The sequence below is a fragment of the Fringilla coelebs genome (assembly GCF_963513975.1).
Source record: "Fringilla coelebs genome assembly, contig: SCAFFOLD_41, whole genome shotgun sequence".
NCBI classification, from domain to species: Eukaryota; Metazoa; Chordata; class Aves; order Passeriformes; family Fringillidae; genus Fringilla; species Fringilla coelebs.
In genome coordinates, this window is record NW_028167191.1 from 70508 (window position 1) to 91161 (window position 20654).

General features: G+C 52.2%; 2 protein-coding genes across 2 annotated transcripts; both read right to left on the reverse strand.

Moving 5' to 3' along the window:
• Positions 1-1026: 1026 nt before the first annotated feature.
• LOC311166192 (olfactory receptor 14J1-like) lies at positions 1027-2283 on the reverse strand (the record flags this gene model as incomplete). Its single annotated transcript, XM_084227662.1, has 1 exon — positions 1027-2283. The coding sequence occupies one exon, from the start codon at positions 2281-2283 to the stop codon at positions 1351-1353; it is 933 nt and encodes a 310-aa protein (XP_084083788.1). The 3' UTR covers positions 1027-1350.
• A 16578-nt stretch (positions 2284-18861) lies between these two features.
• LOC311166191 (olfactory receptor 14J1-like) lies at positions 18862-19794 on the reverse strand (the record flags this gene model as incomplete). Its single annotated transcript, XM_084227661.1, has 1 exon — positions 18862-19794. One exon carries the CDS (start codon positions 19792-19794, stop codon positions 18862-18864), a length of 933 nt encoding a protein of 310 aa, XP_084083787.1.
• Between the last annotated feature and the right edge of the window lie 860 nt (positions 19795-20654).

Consider the following 20654-nt stretch of genomic DNA (forward strand, 5'->3'; position numbering starts at 1 on the left):
TGCTGATTCTGGGATTCCCTGAAACCACCTTTGGAGTAGTTACACAATGAGCCCTGGGCCTCCTCTCCAGAAGCTCCAGCAGCCCAGGTCCCTCTGTTTCTTCTCCCAGCCCCAAAGCCAATCCTGTCAGTCCAGCAGAGCCTGTGCAGCTCCACCTCATTGCCCAGAACAGGGAGCTCCAGAGCCAGACACAGCAGCCTCAATGTGCCCCCCTGGCCTGTTGTGCCTGTGGCGAGAGAGCAGCGCCAGCATTGCAGGAGCTTGCAGACAATTCCTGCAGCATTTGTGGGATGATCCTGCTCCCCACAGGACGTTCCCATGGTGCCAAGTCAGGAACTGCAATGGGGAGTGGGGCCAGACACGAAAGGGCAAACAGGGATGGGCTGTTTACTGGGGAGGGAACAGGGCTGGGCAAGAGGAAGAAATTTGTAGCAGGGCAGAGTAAAGAAAGCAAAGTAGAAGCAAAGGAAATGCTGAGGCCAGTTTGGGGGTGGCTGCCAGGTAGCTCTGGCTCTGAGCAACAGCATCTGCAGTGGGACAGGAAACTCCCAGCTGATGGGAACAAACTTTCTGGCTGACTGCAGAGGCCAGATCAAAGCTGAGTGGTTTCCCTGCTGTCCCCCAGCCCTTGCTGGCCCCAGGGGCTGATGGCATTTGTGCTCCCTCAGGTTCATGTCCCCACACCAACAGCATGGGGGTGCTCCTGCCTGCTCTGTGCAATGCAACAGGGGCTGCTGAGCCCGTGCTGCCGGCTTTGTGCCTGCAAGGATGGGGCACCTCTGTGAGCTGGGGGAGACGCCAGGGGCCTGGAGCCCCCAGGCCCTGGCCTGAGGCGTCAGCACTGCCCCAGAAATGCCCATGTCCTGTACCTGCTGCAGCCCCAGCACTGCCACCCCCAGGGCTGTGCCTGGCCCCAAGAGCACTCAGGCCCTACAGCAGCACCAGGGCCACCAGGGCAGTGGGGCAGGGCCATGGAAGCAGCACTGGCAACACCAGGTGTTGCTGCTGCTTGGCACAGCTGCTATGCCAGCACTGCTCTGCCCCCAGCTCTGCACACAGACATTGCAGCTGCAGCTCCAGGGAAGGCAACAAAAGGGCATCTCTGCAAAAAACTTTGCTGGAAGATCCTTTAGTTCGTTTAAAGCCACTGAGAGTGCAGCCCTTCATTGACACAATCTGTGGCCACAGGGAAGGTAGAGAGAAAAAAATGAGAAATGGCACAAAAAATGACATTTCTTTGTGGAGATTTAAAAATAAAAAACAAAGAAAAAATACCTCCAAAAAGGAAATCAACAAGAAGTATCAAAGATGAATTTTATTTCAAATGATTTGCAGAAATTGGCCAGCAGTTTAATGTTCCTGACAGGAACCAGAAATCATTCTCCACACTGTAGCCTTGAGCTCCTGGTTCCTCAGGCTGTAGATGAGGGGGTTCAGGGCTGGAGGCACCACTGAGTACAGAACTGACAGAGCCAGATTCAGGGATGGGGACGAGATGGAAGGAGGCTTCAGGTAGGTTAAAAATGAGGTGCTGATGAACAGGGTGACCACAGCCAGGTGAGGGAGGCAGGTGGAAAAGGCTTTGTGCCGTCCCTGCTCAGATGGGATCCTCAGCACAGCCCTGAAGATCTGCACATAGGAGAAAACAATGAACACAAAACAGCCAAATGCTAAACAGGCACAAATAGCAATGAGCCCAAGTTCCCTGAGGTTGGAGTGTGAGCAGGAGAGCTTGAGGATCGGAGGGATTTCACAGAAGAACTGGCTCACGGCATTGCCATGGCAAAGAGGCAGGGAAAATGTATTGGCCGTGTGCATGAGAGCATTGAGAAGGCCACTGGCCCAGGCAGCTGCTGCCATGTGGGCACAAGCTCTGCTGCCCAGGAGGGTCCTGTAGTGCAGGGGTTTGCAGATGGACACATAGCGGTCGTAGCTCATGATGGTCAGGAGGGAAAGCTCTATTGCGGTAAAGAAGAGAAAGAAAAAGAGCTGTGCAGCACATCCTTTGTAGGAGATGTTCCTGGTGTCCCAGAGGGAATTGTGCATGGCTTTGGGGACAGTGGTACAGATGGAGCCCAGGTCACTGAGGGCCAGGTTGAGCAGGAAGAAGTACATGGGTGTGTGCAGCTGGTTGCTGCAGGCTACAGCACTGATGATGAGGCCGTTGGCCAGGAGGGCAGCCAGGGAGATGGTCAGCAAGAGGCAGAAGTGCAGGAGCTGCAGCTGCCGTGTGTCTGCCAATGCCAGCAAGAGGAAGTTGCTGATGGAGCTGCTGTTGGACATTTGCTGTGGCTGCACATAGGTACCTGTTCATGGAGAAAGGACAGTGAAGAGTTAGGAGAAACTTCTTCCAGCAAAATCAAAGCCTTTTCCCACAGACCCTTCTCTTGTAACCCTCTGACACCCTTTAATTTCCTAGTAGATTTTCCTTCAGCTCCAAGTGGGAAGCCCTGGCTGGTGCTGGCTGAGTGGGACTTCAGGTTCAGAGACACTACAAACAGGGTTTTTATCATTCAGCCTTGCAGTGTACATGTGGGAGGAGGACAGGGACCAGTCCCCATGTTCCACTTTGAAATCTTGTTAATACAGAAGGCCCTGTCAGCATCTGCACCCCCACTGCCGGAGAGCAGGAATGGTGAAGTCGGTTTAAACCTTCTACGGTTTTTACAGCTCCTCTTCCACCTCTCCTTCTGACTATTTTTGGGTGCCAGAAACTCTCAGCATTTCTGCTGCCTTCAGGGAGCACAGAGTGAGTTCTCTGAGGCAAGGTGGTGAGTGGAGAGTGAGGGGAGGAGGTCAGTCTCCCTGTCCTGTTCAAAGAGTCTCTGGGCTTTCACCATTCTCAGAAAGAGGATGATAATGCTCCCATGTTTCCTTTAAAAACCATCCTGACACTGCTGACAACAGATGGATCTCCCAGAGTCCACCAAATGTCCATCCTCTTCTTAAGGTGTCAGCCCCACATTTGTAACCAAGGGGACATGGGGCTCATTTCACCAGCCCAACAGCATTTTCCCACTCTAGAACTTCTGTGTCTCACCCTGGAGCTTTCAGATCACACAGAGATGCTACAGGACAGGTTTACATCCTGGAAGGGAGCTCAAAGCCAGGAAGGAAAACTCAGGGAGACTTCCAAGTGTCCTAATGATGGCATTGGATGAAGGGAGATGCAGCTCGTTCCCTGGCTGCACTGACAGCATTGCCCAGAGCCAGGCACTGGGGACAGCATCACCCTGAGCCAGCTGTGCCCCCTCCCAGAGCCCTCAGGGCTGGGAAGCTGCTCCCAGCCCTGTGCTCTGCAGAGGGAACTGGGCCTGGGGCTGCAGAGCTGCCCCACAGATCTGCTGCAGCTCTGCCTGCACAGGAGGGGCTGCACGCCTTGGACCCCCAGCCCTGAGGGCAGAGACTTGGCTGGGGGGACAGGAGGGAAGGGGCTTGTTCAGAGGAAGGGGTTGCACTGGAGGGGATCCTGTGAACATCTCTAAACTCTCCCTGCCACAGCATTTCTGGGTTTTGTTTTCTCTCATTCCCTGATCTTCTCTCTCCTTCCTGGAGATTTTCCTCCTGCAGGTGTTTCCCTGTGCCTGATCTCTCCCTGCCAGCACTCACAGACCCCAAATCTCTGTGCACTACAGAACCCTGCCTGTTTGCAGGGCACTGGCGGGGGAAGGTTCTGCTTGCAGCTGGGAGAAAGGACAGCTCAGACTGAGCCTGACGGCTCCAGCAAAGGGGATGCTGGTGCTGTCCATGGCCAGAGTGGCTGAAAGCACATTAGGGATCTCCTGTGATCCTATGGATCCCTAATAGCAACAGTTCAGATGTCTCAAAGTCTTGTCAGAAATATTAATAAATCATAATCAACCTTTAATATTTACTCTCCCCCCTCCCTGCTATTCTCCAGTAGTAGGAAACTGAATACAAAGTCTTAGGAAATTTCCTATTTTTTATCAAAATCCTTTTCTTGGAAATATTCTATGACTGATCAGAAGCCCTCAACATGTCAGACCTGCAGGAGCATTTCACCTCCCATGCACCAGAAATACCCAGAGAATGTACTCACAGGGTCTGTAGGCATTGGGATGTTCCAGCTTTAGGAGATGGCTCCAGGAACTGTAGCTGCATTGTCCTGCAGACTGAGGTTCCTGTGCCAAGGGCTGGCAGTGATTCTGCCCCAGGCACTTCTCAGCACCTTCCCAGCCCTGACTGATTGAAGCTCTCTGTGCCTCTGTGCTGTGCCCGGGGTGGCTGCAGGCAGTGCCCCAGCCCTGCTGGGCTGGGAGAAGAGCTGCTCATCAAGAGAAATGTGCTTTTGAAGCTCTTCTTGGCTCTTTAGGAGCCCAGCCCAGCTCAGCAGCACAGACATAGCACAAGGCCTTTAATGAGCCTCTGGGGCTTTGTACTGGAGGCCCTGAACATCAGTCCCTGAGAGGGAGCTGAAGAAACCTCTCAAGGACTCCAAGTCAGAATCACACTCCAAAGTTTCTTTCACTTTTAATGGGTCCCACTGAGGGACATGACTGAGCAAGTGTCCCCAGACCCCAGGCAGAGCAGAGAACTGGAGGCAGTGATGACAGGTGGGGACAAAGAGAAGCCAAGTCTTGGTGCCCTGGGGCACAGCAGGCTCTGTGCCACCAAGGGCTGTGAGGAGACACCTTGTCCTGAGGCACTGGGGCCTCCTGGCACAGCCCCAGCCAGGCTGGGCACTGTCAGCCCCTTCTCCTGCCCTCAGCATCCCCCGCTAGCCCACATCCCAGTGGCCTCAAGGATCTGCTGGAAGGAGTCCCTGGGGAGCCTTGCTCAGGAATGGCCCTGGTGGGCTCCTGAATGCTCCCAGGGACTGCAGGTTTTTCAAAAGACTTTGGGTTTGGCTTTTGCCTTGGAATCTCTGAGAGGTTTGTTCAATCATAGACCCAATTATCTGCTTTAATGAGTCTCTTGAGAGCTTTGTACTGACACTCAGTGGGGCTCATTATTACTTTGAGATACTCAAGGTTTTTTTAGGTACTTTGGTTTTTCTTTCTTGCACTGAATTTCTGAGAAGTTGTTATGCCATCCTGGCCTCCAGTTTTCTCCTCCAAGGAGTCCATGAGGAGCCTGTGTTGGGGATGGACCTCAGTGGGACCCATTCATGCCTTGAGAGGCTTTGGGGTTTTCTTCTGACTTGGAATCCTGGAAAAGTTTGTGCCATCTCCTCTCAGGCCCTGAGGATCCGGGGCTCAGCTCCAAATGAACCATGGGATCATTAGGATCAGACAAGTTCTGACAAACCATGGCTTTGCCTTGATTTCCCTTCTGCTCACATGCCATTCATCAGGAAGGTTTCTGTAGTGGTTTTGGTTTGCCAATTTCAGATTTCTTGGAGAATGCAGCAATTATTGTGGTTGGTCCAGTATTGACTAATTACCAGTGCACTCACTATACTCTGCTTACTCATTTCCTGCTGTGACGTAGGATTAGGAGAAAGGCAATGTTGGCCCAAAACATTAAAAGTGTATAAAGAAAATTTTATTAATAGTAACTAACAGAAAGAGTAATAAGAATCAGAGAAAAACTTTCAGAACACTTCTCTTCCTAAAACCTTTTCTTTCTTACTGGCAATGTAAAGAGACAAAACCTAAAAATTTTAGTCAATTTACCACTTCTAGAAGTCTTTCTTCAGTTCACTTAGGTAGAGGAGTCTCTCTTTCATGCTATGGAGACATCTCCATAAGAAAACAGTTCTCTCATGGCTCTCAATTCCCACAAATAGCAGCTGCCTGGAAAATCTGCAATTGTGAAGCCCCTCAGATTTTTTTACAGTTTTCCCAACAGCTGTGTTTATGGACTTTGTCATCTAATGGGGTATTATTTTACAGATGAGCTGTTTAAGAGCAAAAGTTCTCTTCATCTATTTCTGAAATCATCTTCATCTCTAGGAACAGAGATCTTCTTCTTCTGTCTGTGAGGGCACAGGGTCTCATCACTCTTTTCTTTTTCTCTGTTCAAACTTCTCATGGGATCACAGCCGCTTCAACATTTGCTTACTTAACTATGGAAGCCTTTGTTGAACAAGTCACCTCTCCAAACTTTTCAATGGCTTACAGGGAAAAAGAGAGTCTGATGTATCAATTACATCCTTCTCCAAAGCTTTACAAGAGGATTTCAGCCCCAAGATCAAGGCATCTCCTCATCCCTCCCATCAGGGACTCAACTTCCCCTTCACTGACCTTGGTGTGTTCATGTTGCTCCTCTATGTGCCTGCAAATTGTCCTTTTCTCTCACTCGAGGGAGGATGGAAGCACTGAAAGAGTTCATATCTCACTTGGGGCCTGCAGATTGTTCTGTGACCCCGGCTGGGCTCAGTCCTTGCAGGCTGGAGCTGTTTTAAGATGGAGGTTTCTGCAGTGGCTGCGCTGGGGCTGTGTCAGGATGGGCCGCACTGGGGGGAGGGCCAGGATCTCAGCAGCCAGGCCAGAACACAGCAGCAGCATGGCTGGGGGCCGATGGCTTCTCCTCCCCCTGCCCGGGGGTTGTGGGTGAACCCCAACAGTGGCAGAATTTTGGCCGAGTTGGCCTGGCCTGGGGCTGCTCTTGGGGCCGGACAGATCGTGGCTCAGCCTGGGCTGGTGGCAGGGCAGGGCTCAGTAGTGCCCAGATGTTGGCAACTGCAGCTATGGTCCAGTCTGGCCTCGGCCCCGCAGCCTCCCCTCCCCTGCCCACCAGCCAATGCGGCCTGGTGGGGTCCCTGGGAAGGGGCCTGGCCCCACACCTGGAGCGGCCTGGCCCGCCCTGGCTGAAACGGGGGCCGCGTCAGCCTTGTTGCCTCTTTGCCAGCCAGAAGGGAAAGAGACCCTCCCAGGCTTCTTCATCTTTAACATGTTTCTTCACAGAGCCATGTACAGTTTCCTTAGTGTTTGAGAAATTGTCAACTCTCAAAGCTAATTACTGATTGGTTTTATTGTCAGACACTGAGGAAACTGCAAGCAGCTTCTCTTAGAACAGCACTTCCGTGATGCAAAAACACCACAAGAGCACAGAGCACAGAGCTCCTTTGTCCATATGTAGTGGTCATGTGCCCTCAAAACCCCTCCTTGGGAGATCTCTGGAACCTCTCCAAGGTATTTTCAAGTGAAAACATTCAGCTCATAGTGTATGAAAATCACCAGACAAGAGGGCCAGCCTGACCTGTCTGTCCTGGCTACTTTGGTCTGGGACAAATCCTTGGAAAGATGGAATTTGAGAGGCCAAATTCTAATTTTGGCCATGGTCCCTGGACATGGACGCCTATTACATTCCATAGGAATGAAGGAACAGAGCCCCAGTGTTTTTTCCGGGGCAGATGAGAGGAGACCACCAGAGGCCAAGGCCAGATAGAGCTGGCAGGTTTATTCTGTGAGATACCCTTGCATAGAATAATTTTTTTAGGAAATATAGCAATTATGGAAATGAGCAACTAAAAATAAAAGAGGGATGGTTCTTTTCCATAGCAAGGAAAGCACGGAGCCCCAGCTCTCCAGGAGCCAATGAGAGGCAGCCCTTGACATTCCAAGATCAGCTAGACCTGTCAGGTGACCCCTAGGAGGCCAAGATAGCCAGACCTGTTCCATGTTTTCTCGGTTTCATGGGGCCCCACAGTGTCCCAATGCTCCCTTGCTTCCATGAGGCCCTGAGGTGTCACAATGCCCCCTTGGTGACACGAGGCCCTGAAGGGTCACAATGGTCTCCATGGTGCCATCAGTCCCTACAGAGTCAAAATGGTCTCTGGGTTCCATGAAGCTTCTTGTGTCACCATGGCCCCTTGGTTCCATGGGCTCCAGTAGTGCCACAATGATCCCCTGGGTTCCATGAGGTCCCCACGGTGTCCCAGTGATCTCCATGGGAAGGAAAGAACCCAGCCCCAGTGTTGCAGGGGCAGCCACCAGAGGCCAAGGGCAGCCAGACCTGTCTGTCCTGGCAGCTTTCACTGGGGAGCAATCCTTGGATGTGAGGGGTTTTAGAGGTGGAATCCCAGTTTTGGCCATGGGCACCTACTCAAGATGGATAGTTTTTTCCTATAGAAAAGAAAAGAGAAAAGTCCAAGTGTTCTGGAAAAAGATGAGAGGTGGCCACCCTTAGGATAAGCCAGTCAGACCTGTCTCTCCTGACACCTTTTGTCTAGGGGCTATCCTTGGACAAAGGGCATTTTGGAGGTGAAATCTCCATTTTGGCCATGGGCACCTTGCAAGAAGAAGAGTTCTTTTCATTAGGAAGGAAAGCACAGAGCCCCAGTGTTTCAGAGACATATGAGTGGCAGCCCTCAGGAAGCCACGGCCAGCCAGACTTGTCCGTCCTGGCAGCTTTTGTCTGGGAGCTGTCCTTGGATATAGGGAATGCTGGAGGCAGATTTTTGGCCCATTTTTGGCCATGGGTGCCTGGTTGAGATGGATGGTTTTTCCAATAAGAAAGAAAAGCACATGGTCCCAGTGTTTCAAAGGCAAATGAGAGGTGGCCCCTGGGTGACGAAGGCAGCCAGATGTGTCTCTCCTGGCAGATTTCATCTGGGAACAACCTTTGCATATAAAGAAATTTGGAAGAGGAATCCCCATTTTAGCCATGGGCCTCTGGAGGAGGACAGTTCTCTCCCATAGAAAGAAAATCCCACAGCCCCAGGGCTTCAGGGGCAGATGAGACACAGCCCTGGACATGCCAAGGTCAGCTGGACCTTTCAGGTGGTCCCCAGGAGGCCCAGCCACCCAGACCTGTTCCATGTTCCCTCGCTTTTGTGGGACCCCCACAGTGTTAGAAAGGTCTCCTTGGTTCTATGAGGCGCTGCAGTGTCACAATGTTCCCCTTGCTTCTGCAGTGTCACAATGGCCCCAGTCTCCCATGAGGCCTTGCAATGTCACAATGGCTTTGTGGTTCCACAAAGCCCTGATGTGTCACCATGGCCCCTCAGCTCCATACACCCTCGCTGTGTCACAATGGCTCCTCCGTGACACTGCGGGGTCTACAAGGTTCCTTGGCCCCCCCCCAAGTTTCACAGTGGTCTCTTTGATTCCATGAGGCACCAGAGTGTCACAATGGACCCTTGGTTCCATGAGGTTCCAGAGTGTCACCATGGTGCCCTCGGACCCACATTGTCACAACTGACCCACGGCTCCATGAGTTTCTGTAGAGTAAGAGCCGGAATGAGAGATGCAGGACTCCAGGTGGCTCTTCAAAATACAGTTTATTGTATCCAAGATGTTACAGCAGTCCAGGGTTGTGGGTGGCAGAGCCTGTGCCTACAGCTGTCAGCTCCAGCTTCAGAAAAGCCTGGAGACCCTTTAGTTTTGGTTACAATGCCTTATAAACATTTCTTTGCTGAGCATCTTCATACAGAAGAACCAATCTATACCTTAAATTTTACTTATAGCCTATCATAATTCCTATAACTACCATATTCATGTTACTATACTCCAGTCACTAAAGTTTCTATGTTACAGTTTAAGCTAGAAGTTGTTTTTCAGTTTTCTTGCAGTTGAAAATCTGAGACCTTGTTGCTACTTGCAACATTGGAAGTCTTGTTTACCAGTGGTATCTTTCTGCCTGGTTAAAACATCTTGTTTGAGGTGGGTTTATCCTTAGCACTAAGCCTTAAATACCCCGTCTAACAAACATACCCTTTGCCTCCTGGGTTGTCCAGTAAGGCTGGCTCAGCAATTCTTTTCTTCTCCATCAAAACTTGCTTTCATTTCTATTCCTTCTTCAGATTCCACATTCAAAAATCTTTCTGCCAAGCATACATATCTGTGAGATTTTCTTTTCAAATGTCATCCTTCCCAACATCCCTATAGAATGGTCAAGTGCCTGATGCCAAGAGCGCCTGGACAAGAGGGACAGTTCTTTTCTACAGGAAGGAAACCACAGAGCCCCAGGTTTGTGAAGGCAGATGAGAAGCAGTCACCAGAGGCCAAGACAAGCCAGACCTGTCTGTCCTTGCAGCTTTTGTCTGAAAGCAGCCTTTGGATATATGGGGAGTTTTGGGGGAGGAATTCTATTTTAGCCATGGAATCCTGGACTGGAATGACAGTTCTCCATAGGAAGGAAAGTACAGAGCCCTGGGGTTTCCAAGGCTGATTAGAGACAGCCCCAAGGAGGCCAAGGCCAGCCAGACCTGTTGTCAGGGAGGAATCCTTGGACAGACATCATTTGGGAGGCCAAACCCCACTTTTGTCTATGGGCATCTGGACGAGAAGGACAGTTCTTTTCCACAGGATCGTAAGTATGGATTCCCAGAGTTTCAAAGGGAGACGGGAAGTGGTCCTCAGGAAGCCAAGAGAACCTGGACAGTCCTGGCAGCTTTTCCCTGGGAGCTATCCTTGGATATAAGGAATTTCAGAGGCTGATTCTCAATTTTGGCCATGGATGCCTGAACCTGAAAGATGATTTTTTTCCATGAGAAGAAAAGCACAGGCCCCCAGTGTTTTGAAGGCAGATGAGAGGTGGCTCCCAGGAGAGAAAGGCCAGCCCAGAGTGGGTTGTGTGAGGTCACAGATTGGGTGATGACAGCAAAGAGGTTGTTGTGTGAGGTCATGGAGCAGCTACAGCATCATAGAGGGGATTGTGGGACATCCCAGAGCAGGCTGTGACATCCTGACATGGCTGTATGATATCACAGAGCAGGCTGTGAGATCAAAGTGTGTGCTGTGCCATTACAGAGTGGCAGTATGACAACACAGAGAGGGTTTTGTGACATCACTGAGGGGGTTGTAACATCACACAGTTGACTGTGACAAAATAGAGATATAGAGCAGACTCTGCCATCATAGAGGGTGGCTCTGTGACATCAGAGAGTAGGTTTTGACACCACTGGGTGCCTGTGTAACATGATAGAGCAAGCTATGACATCACACAACAGACTGTGATGTGAAAGGGTGACATTGTGACATCCCAGAGTCTTCTGTGTCATCAGAGACCAGCTGTATGACATCACAGAGTTATATCCCAACACTGGTCCTGTGATATCACAAAGGGGCTTTGTGACATCACAGGGCAGGCTGTGACATCACAGAGCAGCTGTGTGTGATCATGGAGCTTCCTGTGATATCACAGAGTAGGCTCTGTGACATCATAGGCAGGAAATCATAGAATGGATTCTGTCATCACAGGCTATCTCTGTGACATCACAGAGGGGCTGTGACATCCCAGACCAGGTTGTGATATCATAGAATGGCTGCATTACATCACAAGATTAATTGTGACATCATAACAAGGGCTGTGACCTCACAGGAGGCTGTAACACCTCACAGGGTGACTATGTGACATGATAGGGGCTGTGTGACATCACAGGGATGGCTGCGTGACATCACAGGGGCTGTGTGAGGTCACTGGGGAGGTCACTCTGCCCTGTCCCCCCTCACAGTTCCCCCCAGAGAAGTCCAATCCTGCTCATCCACAGTGGGGTCCCCTGTCCCCCTGGGTCCCCCTGCCCCCGGCGCTGCAGCCACCCCCAGAGGATTTTCCACGAGATTGACCCCAGAGCCTGACACAGGGACAGGGGGCCGACGCCATGACAGGCAGGACAGGGGGACAGGGACCCCCTAGCAGTGTAACCATGTCTCCCAGGGCCAGAGCCTGGGCCCGGGCTCCTTCAGCCTCTTTTGAATGAGGGCTTGGGAGCGCTAAAATAATCTCTGGCAAGGGAGCAGCACAAAACTGATTTAATATCAAGAGACAGTACCGACAGCAGCACAAAGTTCCTTGGCAAGAGTCACTCTGGTCCTGACTGGACACTTCAGGCAAACCAAGAAAACAAATAAAATAAAAACCAAACAAAATCCAGGCAATCAAAACAGAAATGAACCATAAACTGGAGCTTTCCTTCCTATGGAAAAGAACTGTCCTTTTCCAGATGCCCAGGAAATTTGGGGCTTACCTCCAACATTCCCTTTTGTGATAGACCGGAAGAGATTGTTGGCTCCAAACATTTCATGTGTGGGGGAGGAAGGGGCAGGTCCAGCCTTGCCCTGCCCTGGAATTCCAGCACTGCCGTGCCCTGAAACCCCAGCACTGCCCTGCCCTGCAACCCCAATCCCCCCAGAGCCTCTATCCCAGCCCAGCAGTGTCTGCCAGTCCCTGGCACAGCACAGGCAATGCTCCACAGCCACCTCTGCAGCCCCCAGACCAGCTCCTGAGTGGCCAAGTCCCACCTGGGGGCAGGGCTCAGGAAGACCAAGTGGTATTGAAGGCTGACCACAAGGCAAGCACACATCTTGACCCTACCTCCTCTTGGAATTTCTGTGTGAACAGTGCTGGAATCCAGGAGTTGGTAACTCTGTGTGTGTGTGCTTCTCTCCATCTTATTTGTCTTTCTCTCTTTCTCATTCCCTCTTCTTGCTAATGTTGATAAACTTAAAATTGAACAGGCTTAGAATTTTAGAAGTTGAATGGGCCAAGTTAATGCTTTGAGAAGTTTTCATACTGAAAAGAAATGAAAATCAAGACCCTTTGTGGATGACAATCAATCAGACTCTGTCCCTACCCCCATCCCACCATTTCCTCCATCCAAGCCCTGGCACTCAAAGCAGCCTTGTGCAAATCTGAGCTCCCTCCAGCCCAGGCTGCACCTGCAGCTTTCAGCTCCTTGCCTCCAACTCCCACCTGCTTTCCTTGGAGAAGGAGCTGCCTGAGACACAGAGCGATGTTCATTTCTTCTCAGCCATCAAAGCCAAGGGAAGGCACAGCTTGCTCAAATGCAAAAGTCATTCCTCTGCTGGATGTTAAATCCACTTTCCACAGCAGACAGTCTCAGAGCAATGGAAAACATCTTCTGTTCACCAATACAGATCCCAAGGTCCCCCCAAACCCTCCCTGCCCTGATTCTGCCCACATCTGCTCTTTGCACACACAAGTTGCACACTGAATTCAGGAGCTCCCTCAATGCTCAGAGGGAGGAAAAGAGAGAAAGGGGATAAAGAGCTCTCCTGTGCAGGGCCAAGGTCCAAGTGCCCCTGCAGTGGGAACCACAACTCATCAGGTTTGGGTCCTTTGGGCTCAGAGCCTGGTGACACTCAGAGAGACAGAAAGGTTTCTTTCCAACAAAGACAAGCTGAACATTTTCACAATGTAATAACCATAACCCCTTATCCCTCAGCTCTCTGAGATGTCCCAGCAGCATCTGATATGTCCCCTCTCCCCCTGAGATTTCTGTAAAACAAATTTTTAGGCAAAGACATAAGAAAAGGTAATTCAGTGATGGGTATAAACACAATTAAGATGATGTATGTTATATATTTGTTTGAACTTCAGAAATATTGGGACACTTCCTGGAGCTCAAAGCAGTAAACCAATCAGTTGAGAGGCACTTGAATGACCAGACAGAATCTGGAGGAGTGAATTAGAGAGGAGTAGGAAGTACATAGATCACACAGCTTTAAATGAAGAGATGTCCTTGGACATGATCATTTCAACAAGACGCTGCAAACACCTGAAGGAGAAGGGAGAAGAAGTAATACGAGAATATTGGTGACACCAGTAGAAGGGAAGATGAGTATTTATCCTCCTGTCATCGATACACCTCCAGGAAATTCCTGTTCTTTGTGAGAAAACTTTGCCATTCCTTAAAAGTACTCAAGAGACCCAGATAATAAAGATTTGCTGGTATTTTTTCAAACAAACAAGTATTAAAACCTTTGCCCATTTCCAGGCAGACATCAGCTGTGTGCCCATGAACAGGCAGTGCCACTTGTGCCCTGAGGTGCCCATCTGGGATTGGATCTCTCCGAGAGCACCTGAGCAAGAGCAGAGCACCTTGCAATCTGCAGGTCCCTGACAGCCCCGCAGGGCTCCTGTCCCATCAACATCTGCTCTGCTCCAGTCTGAAACAGGGCCCAGCATGGTGCTGGAATCATCAGAGAACTGAGGTGTGTCCTGGAATTCAATGCCCTCCCCATCCTGCAGCAGCTCTGCATTTCCCTGCTCCACCTTGGTCTCCAGCACAGCCATGGAGGCTCTTTGGGCTCTGGACTGTTCCTACAGCCGCCAAGGGCAGCTGAGCTCTGCCTTTAGCACAGTCAGGCCTGGCCAGCGCAGGCCATGCTCAGCAATTGCCTGTCTGTGCCTGGCCTTGCTGTCAGCCCTGGCAGCGGCTGCGTGGCCCCTTTGTGGCCCTGTGCAGGCCCAGCCATGGTGGCACAGCCCCTGTGCAGGCCCAGCCCAGGCCAGGAGCATTGCGGCTGGGAAGGGCCCCTGTGCCGTGGTGCCCACAGCAGCCTTGGGGCTCTGTGCCCCATGGCCTCCCTGCTGGGCAGCCTCTGCCAGCTCCTGCAGAGCCCGTGGCACCTGTGGGCCTGCACAGACAGCCCTGCCCTGGGCTCTGCCGGCCTCTGGGCCAGCAGAGAGGCCGGCCAGGGCTGGTCATGGCTGGGAACAGGCCCTGAGCCCCACAGGAGGATGGAGCTGGGCCAGAACAAAACTCAGCCCAGGGCAAAGCTGGCCTCAGCAGCCAGGGCTGCCAAGGGCTGGTGACCTAGGCTGGCACTGACAAATGTCCTGGGTGCCCTCCCTGTTCTGTCCATGCCACCAAGGGCACAGAGCAGCCTCCTCTCTGGGGCACTTGCCTGTTTGCAATGCCTTGCACAGGCACTGGCCCTGCCCCACAAGGCCTGGCTTGAGTCCTGCCCCTGCACGCTCAGCCAGGCTGAGATGGACACTGATGCTTTCTGGGCCAGGCTCTCTGAGCCCAGCCCAGCTCCCTGCAAGCTCTCCCAGCTGCCCTGAGCTCTGGCCAGCACCAAGGGCCTCTCCCCAGCCCAGCCCAGCCGGCTGTGGCCCCACAGCTCTGCTCAGGCCAGGCTGCTCTGGCCACTGGCCCCACGGCCTCAGCCCCTGGCAAGGGCACAGCAGCAGCTGCAGCTGCCACAGGACTCAGCCCCAGCCATGGGGGAAGGTGCTTGGCCAAGGCACAAGGAGGCTCCCTGTGTGCCCTGCTCCCCTCTGCCTGAGGTGCTGAGAGCTCTGCAGCTCCTGCTGCCATCCCATCTGCTCAGGGCAGCAAAAGAGCCCCGGCCTTGGGGCCCTCAAGAGCTGCTCTTGCTCCTGGCCCAGGGCCCATCCCAAAGGTGGGGCAGCCACAAAGCTGTGTCCATTTCTGTTCATTGCTGCTCTGATGGGGATGCATCCTCAGCCACTTTACAGTTGCTGATGAATTTTATTACTCCAGAGGCCTCTTCTTCTTTGAGCTTCTCAGCTCAGGAATTCAGTGAAAAAGGCTATTAAACATTGTTTCAAAACACCAAAACAAGAACAGCCCAAGGGAATAATTTAAGTTTTCAATTCTTCTGTGGTTAATTCGACAGATTTCAGAAGTATATTCGAAGTGAATACACTATATTGAAAAAATATAGATTGAATCGATTTTTCCTGTTTTTTTTTCTTGTTTATAGATTGATCTCATCAATACACTATATAAATATCCAATTGATATTGACCCCAAGAAACTTCTAATGCAGTGTTGACAGATATGAAAATAAAGACTCTTCATGGATGACAATCAATCAGACTTTGTCCCCACCCCCTCCCCATCATTTCCCTCATCCCACCCTCGGCACTCTTATGGATCCGGAATGGTGTGGCCAGCAGAACCAGGGCAGTGATTCTTCCCCTGTGCTCAGAACTGGTTGGGCAGCACCTTGAGTTTTTTATCTGGTTCTGGGCCCCCCAATTTAGGAAGGACATGGAGGGGCTGGAGCAAGTTCAGAGATGTACAACAAGGCTGGTCAGGGGACTGGAGGAAAGTCCTGGGAAGAGCAGCTGAGGGAGCTGGGCTTGTTTATCCTGGAGAAGAGGAGGCTCAGGGGAGACCTCATCACTCTCTACAACTCACTGACAGGAGGGTGCAGCCAGGTGGGGGTTGGGCTCTTTTCCCAGGGAAGAGGGACAGGACAAGAGTACACAGCCTTCAGCTGCACCAGGTGATGTTTAGACTGGACATTAGGAAATATTCTTAACAGAAAGGGTGACTGGGCGTTGGAATGGGCTGCCCAGGGAGGTGGGTGAGTTGCTGTCCCTGAAAGTGTTTAAGGAAAGACTGGATGTGGCACTCAGTGCCATGGTCTGGGTGACAAGGGGATGTTGGGCCCCAGGCTGGACTTGATGCTCTCCAAGGTCTTTTGCAGCCTGGTGGATTCGCTGATGATTGTGACACTGCAGGGCCCTGGGGAAGCAAGGGGCCATTGTGACCCTGTGGGGCCTGGTGACACTAAGAGGACCATGGTGACATTGTGTACAACACAGCAGTACAGAGGCAAGGGGCCATGGTGACAATGTGGGGCTGAATGGTGATCAGTCTGGGTGCTGGAGGAACTAAGAGACCACTGTGACATGGCAGAGCTTTGTGGAACCATGCAGAGCATTGTGACAGAGCAGGACCTTGTGTCATGATGGGGCCATTGTGACACTACAGGGACCCATGGAGCCAAGGGGCCAATGCTGTGCCTCAGGGACTGATGGAATGAAAGAAATATGCTTGACACCATGATGGCCCATGGAACCAAGGATCCATTGTGACATTGGAGGGCCTTGGGGGACCATGGTGCCATTGTGACACTGCAGGGCCCAAGGATCCAAGGGAATTTGTGACACCAAGGGGTCCCATGGAACCAAAGGGACATTGTGACACTGGGAGGCCTCATGGTATGATGGAGACCATTGGGACACTCTGGGGCCCCATGGAACCATGGTGACACCAAGTTGTCTGGGATTGTGGATCAGCTGGAGGGTAGGAGGTCTCTGCACAGGGCCCTGGACAGGCTGGATCCGGGGCCCAAATCGCACTAGGTGAGGTTTAACAATTCCAAATGCTGGATCCTGCACTTTGGCCACAACAACCCCTGCAGCACTACAGGCTGGGGACAGAGTGGCTGGACAGCAGCCAGGCAGAAAGGGACCTGCAGGGACTGATGGACAGCAGGCTGGATATAGACCAGCAGTGTGCCCAGGTGGCCCAGAAGGCCAGTGGCTCCTGGCCTGGATCAGGAATGGTGTGGCCAACAGGAGCACGGCAGTTATTCTTCCCCTGAACTCAGAACTGGTTGGGCAGCACCTCGAGTGCTGTGTCCAGTTCTGGGCCCCCACTTTAGGAAGGACATGGATGGGCTGCAGTGTGTCCAGAGAAGGGCAACAAGTCTGGTGAGGGGTCTGGAGCACAAGTCCTGTGCAGAGCAGCTGAGGGTGCTGGGGTTGTTTATCCTGGAGAAGAGGAGGCTCAGGGGAAACAAGGGGGTGTCAGGGCACAGGTTGGACTTGATGAACTCAAGGGTCTTTTTCTACCATGCTGATTCTAGGATTCTCTGAAACCATTCTTGGAGCAGTTGCAGGATGAACACTGGGCTTCTTCTTCAGAAGCTCCAGCAGCCCAGGTCCCTGAGCTTCTCCTCCCAGGCCCAAAGCCCATCCTGTCAGTCCTGTAGAGCCTCTGCAGCCCTCCTCACTGCCCAGAACAGGGAGCCTCAGAGCCAGACACAGCAGCCCAGAAGTGCCCCCCTGACCTGTGGTGCCTCTGGCAAGGGAGCAGCACCAGGCACTGCAGGAGCCTGCAGACAATTCCTGCAGCACTTGTAGGATGATCCTACTGCCCAAGGGACGTTCCTGTGGTCCAAGTCAGGAACTGCAATGGGGAGTGGGGCCAGAGAGGAAAGGGCAAACAAGGATGGGCTGTTGCAGGTGAGGGAACAGGACTGGGCAAAAGGAGGACATTTCTACAAGGAAGAGTAATGAAAGCAAAGGTGAAGGCAAGGAAATGCTCAGGGAAGTTTGGGGGTAGATGCCAGGCAGCCCTGGCTCAGAGGTGCAGCACCTGCAGTGGGACAGGAAACTCCCAGCTCATGGGAACAAACTTTCTGGCTTTATGCAGAGGCCAGGATGTGGCTGATTCGTTTGGCTGCTATCCTTTCTCCCTTGCTGGCCGCAGGGGCTGATGGCATTTGTGGTCTATCAGGTTCATGTCCCCACAGCAACAGCATGGGGGTGCTCCCGCCTGCTCTGTGCAATGCAAATAGGGGCTCCTGAGCCAGTGCTGCCATGTCTGTTCCTGCAAGGATGGGGCACCTGTGTAAACTGTAGGCCAGGGCTGCAGAGGGGGGATGTTGTTGGCAGCCCCATGAGGGTGCTCTGGGACACTGCCCTGGGCTGTCCAGCACACTGAGGATGGATCAGGCCCTGCTCTGCTGCTCCTTCCCATATACCCCAGGGCCCTTGCAGGGCACCAGCCATGCTGTTTGCCCCCAGCCTGCCCATGGCCACCCTGGGACTGCTCATGGGTGTTTTCTGTACTCAGCATTGGCCTAGCCGTTCTCTTGAGAGAGCCTGGGCAAGGTGCCTGGAGCCCCAGGACCTGGCCTGAGGCGTCAGCACTGCCCCAGCAGTGCCCATGGCCTGTCCCTGCTGCTGCCCTGGCACTACCACCCCCAGGACTGGGCCCAGCCCAGAGAGCACTCAGGTCCTACAGCAACACCAGGGCCACCAGGACAGCGGGGCAGGGCCATGGCAGCAGCACTGGCAACGCCAAGTGCTGCTGCTGCTGGGCACAGCTGCTGTGCCAGCACTGATCTGCTCCAGCTCTGCTCACAGACATTGCTGCTGCAGCTCCAGAGAGGGCAACAAAAGGGCATCTCTGCAGTAGACTTTGCTGGGAGATCCTTAAGTTCTTTTAAAGCCACCAAGAGCACAGCCCCTCATTGACACAGTCTATAGCCACAGGAAAGTTGGAGAGAAACAAAATGCAAAATGGTATAAACAATTGCTTTTTTTAGTGGACAATATGAATACCAAAAAAAAAGGAAAAAACCCCCATCAGAACCAAACCAACAAGAAGCATCAAAAATTAATTTTATTACAAGTTTTTTACAGAAATTGGCAAGCAGTTTAATGTTCTTGAAACCATCCAGTCATCAGTCTCCATACTGCAGCCTTGAGCTCCTGGTTCCTCAGGCTGTAGATAAGGGGGTTCATGGCTGGAGGCACCACCGAGTACAGAACTGACAGGGTCAGATCCAGGGATGGGGACGAAATGGAGGGGGGCTTCAGGTGAGCAAATATAGCAGTGCTGAGGAACAGAGAAACCACAGCCAGGTGAGGGAGGCAGGTGGAAAAGGCTTTGTGCTGTCCCTTCTCAGAGGGGATCCTAAGCACAGCCCTGAAGATCTGCACATAGGAGAAAACAATGAACAGAAAACAAATAAGTGCAAAACAGGCACTAACAGCAAGAAACTCCAGTTCCCTGAGGTTTGAGTGTGAACAGGAGAGCTTGAGGATCTGGGGGATTTCACAGAAGAACTGGTCTAGGGCATTGCCATGGCACAGGGGCAGGGAAAATGTATTGGCCATGTGCAGCAGTGAATAGAGAAAGGCACTGGCCCAGGCAGCTGCTGCCATGTGGGCACAAGCTCTGCTGCCCAGGAGCATCCCGTAGTGCAGGGGTTTGCAGATGGACACGTAGCGGTCGTAGCACATGATGGTCAGGAGATAAAATTCTGCTGAGATAAAAAACAGATAGAAAAAGAGCTGGGCAGCACATCCTGTGTAGGAGATGGTCGTGGTGTCCCAGAGGGAATTGTGCATGGCTTTGGGGACAGTGGTGCAGATGGAGCCCAGGTCACTGAGGGCCAGGTTGAGCAGGAAGAAGTACATGGGTGTGTGTAGGTGGTGGCTGCAGGCTACAGCACTGATGATGAGGCCGTTGCCCAGGAGGGCAGCCAGGGAGAGTGCCAGCAAGAGGCAGAAGTGGAGGAGCTGCAGCTGCCGTGTGTCTGCCAATGCCAGCAGGAGGAAGTGGCTGATGGAGCTGCTGTTGGACATTTGCAGTCCCTTGGCATGGGAATCTGTAAAAAAAGTAATCATAGAACAGTTGTGTTTGGAGAGGACTTTAAATATCCCAGCACAATGTGGGAGTACTTTTTGCCCACTGCCTGCCCAGGGCTCTGCTGCCTGGAGCTGTCCCTGCCAGTAGCTGCTTCCCTGTTCCCTGGGCTGTACCCTGCCAGTGCTGCCCGAGCCCAGCCCAGCCCTAGGGGCTCAGCTCTGCCCTGTGGACCCCTTTTAGCTCAGGCACTGCCCACAGGCATCTCTGGCTCTGCAGGTTCTCATGGCAACATCAGAGAAACCCTGAGGAGGCTAGAAAAGAAACACTAATGAAGCCTCTAAGGGGTCCTGTGCTGATTTCTTTCACTGCCTGCTTTATTCAGATCAGAGAGATTTTTTTTTTTCAATTCTCAACTGAACTGAGAGATGAATATCTATGGGCAATTTTCCATCCAGCCAACATAGAGCAGTACATCAAAAATCAGGATTTTCCCATTTATGCAGCTGCTGACTCACTGTGCTCGCTGTAAAATCGACCTGGAAATGTTCTGCCTTTAAATGTCATGCTGGGAGCAGTCCTGAACAATGCAGCGTCCTCACCACATAAGGAGAACACATCCAAGCCTTACCATTGTCTCCTTCCACCCAAATCTCGTCCTCCAGTGCTGGCAGCAGTTGCCAGGGCTAACTGAGAGCTGTCCCTGGCAGGCAGCAGAGTCCCTGCCCCAGCACAGAGCCCTGGGCTGTAGGACCCTGCTCTGCAGGACAGCCCTGGGCACCCCTGGCTGCTCAGCACAAGAGAGAATCAGAGAATGTACTCACAGATTCTGTAGGCATTGGAATGTTCCAGCTTTAGG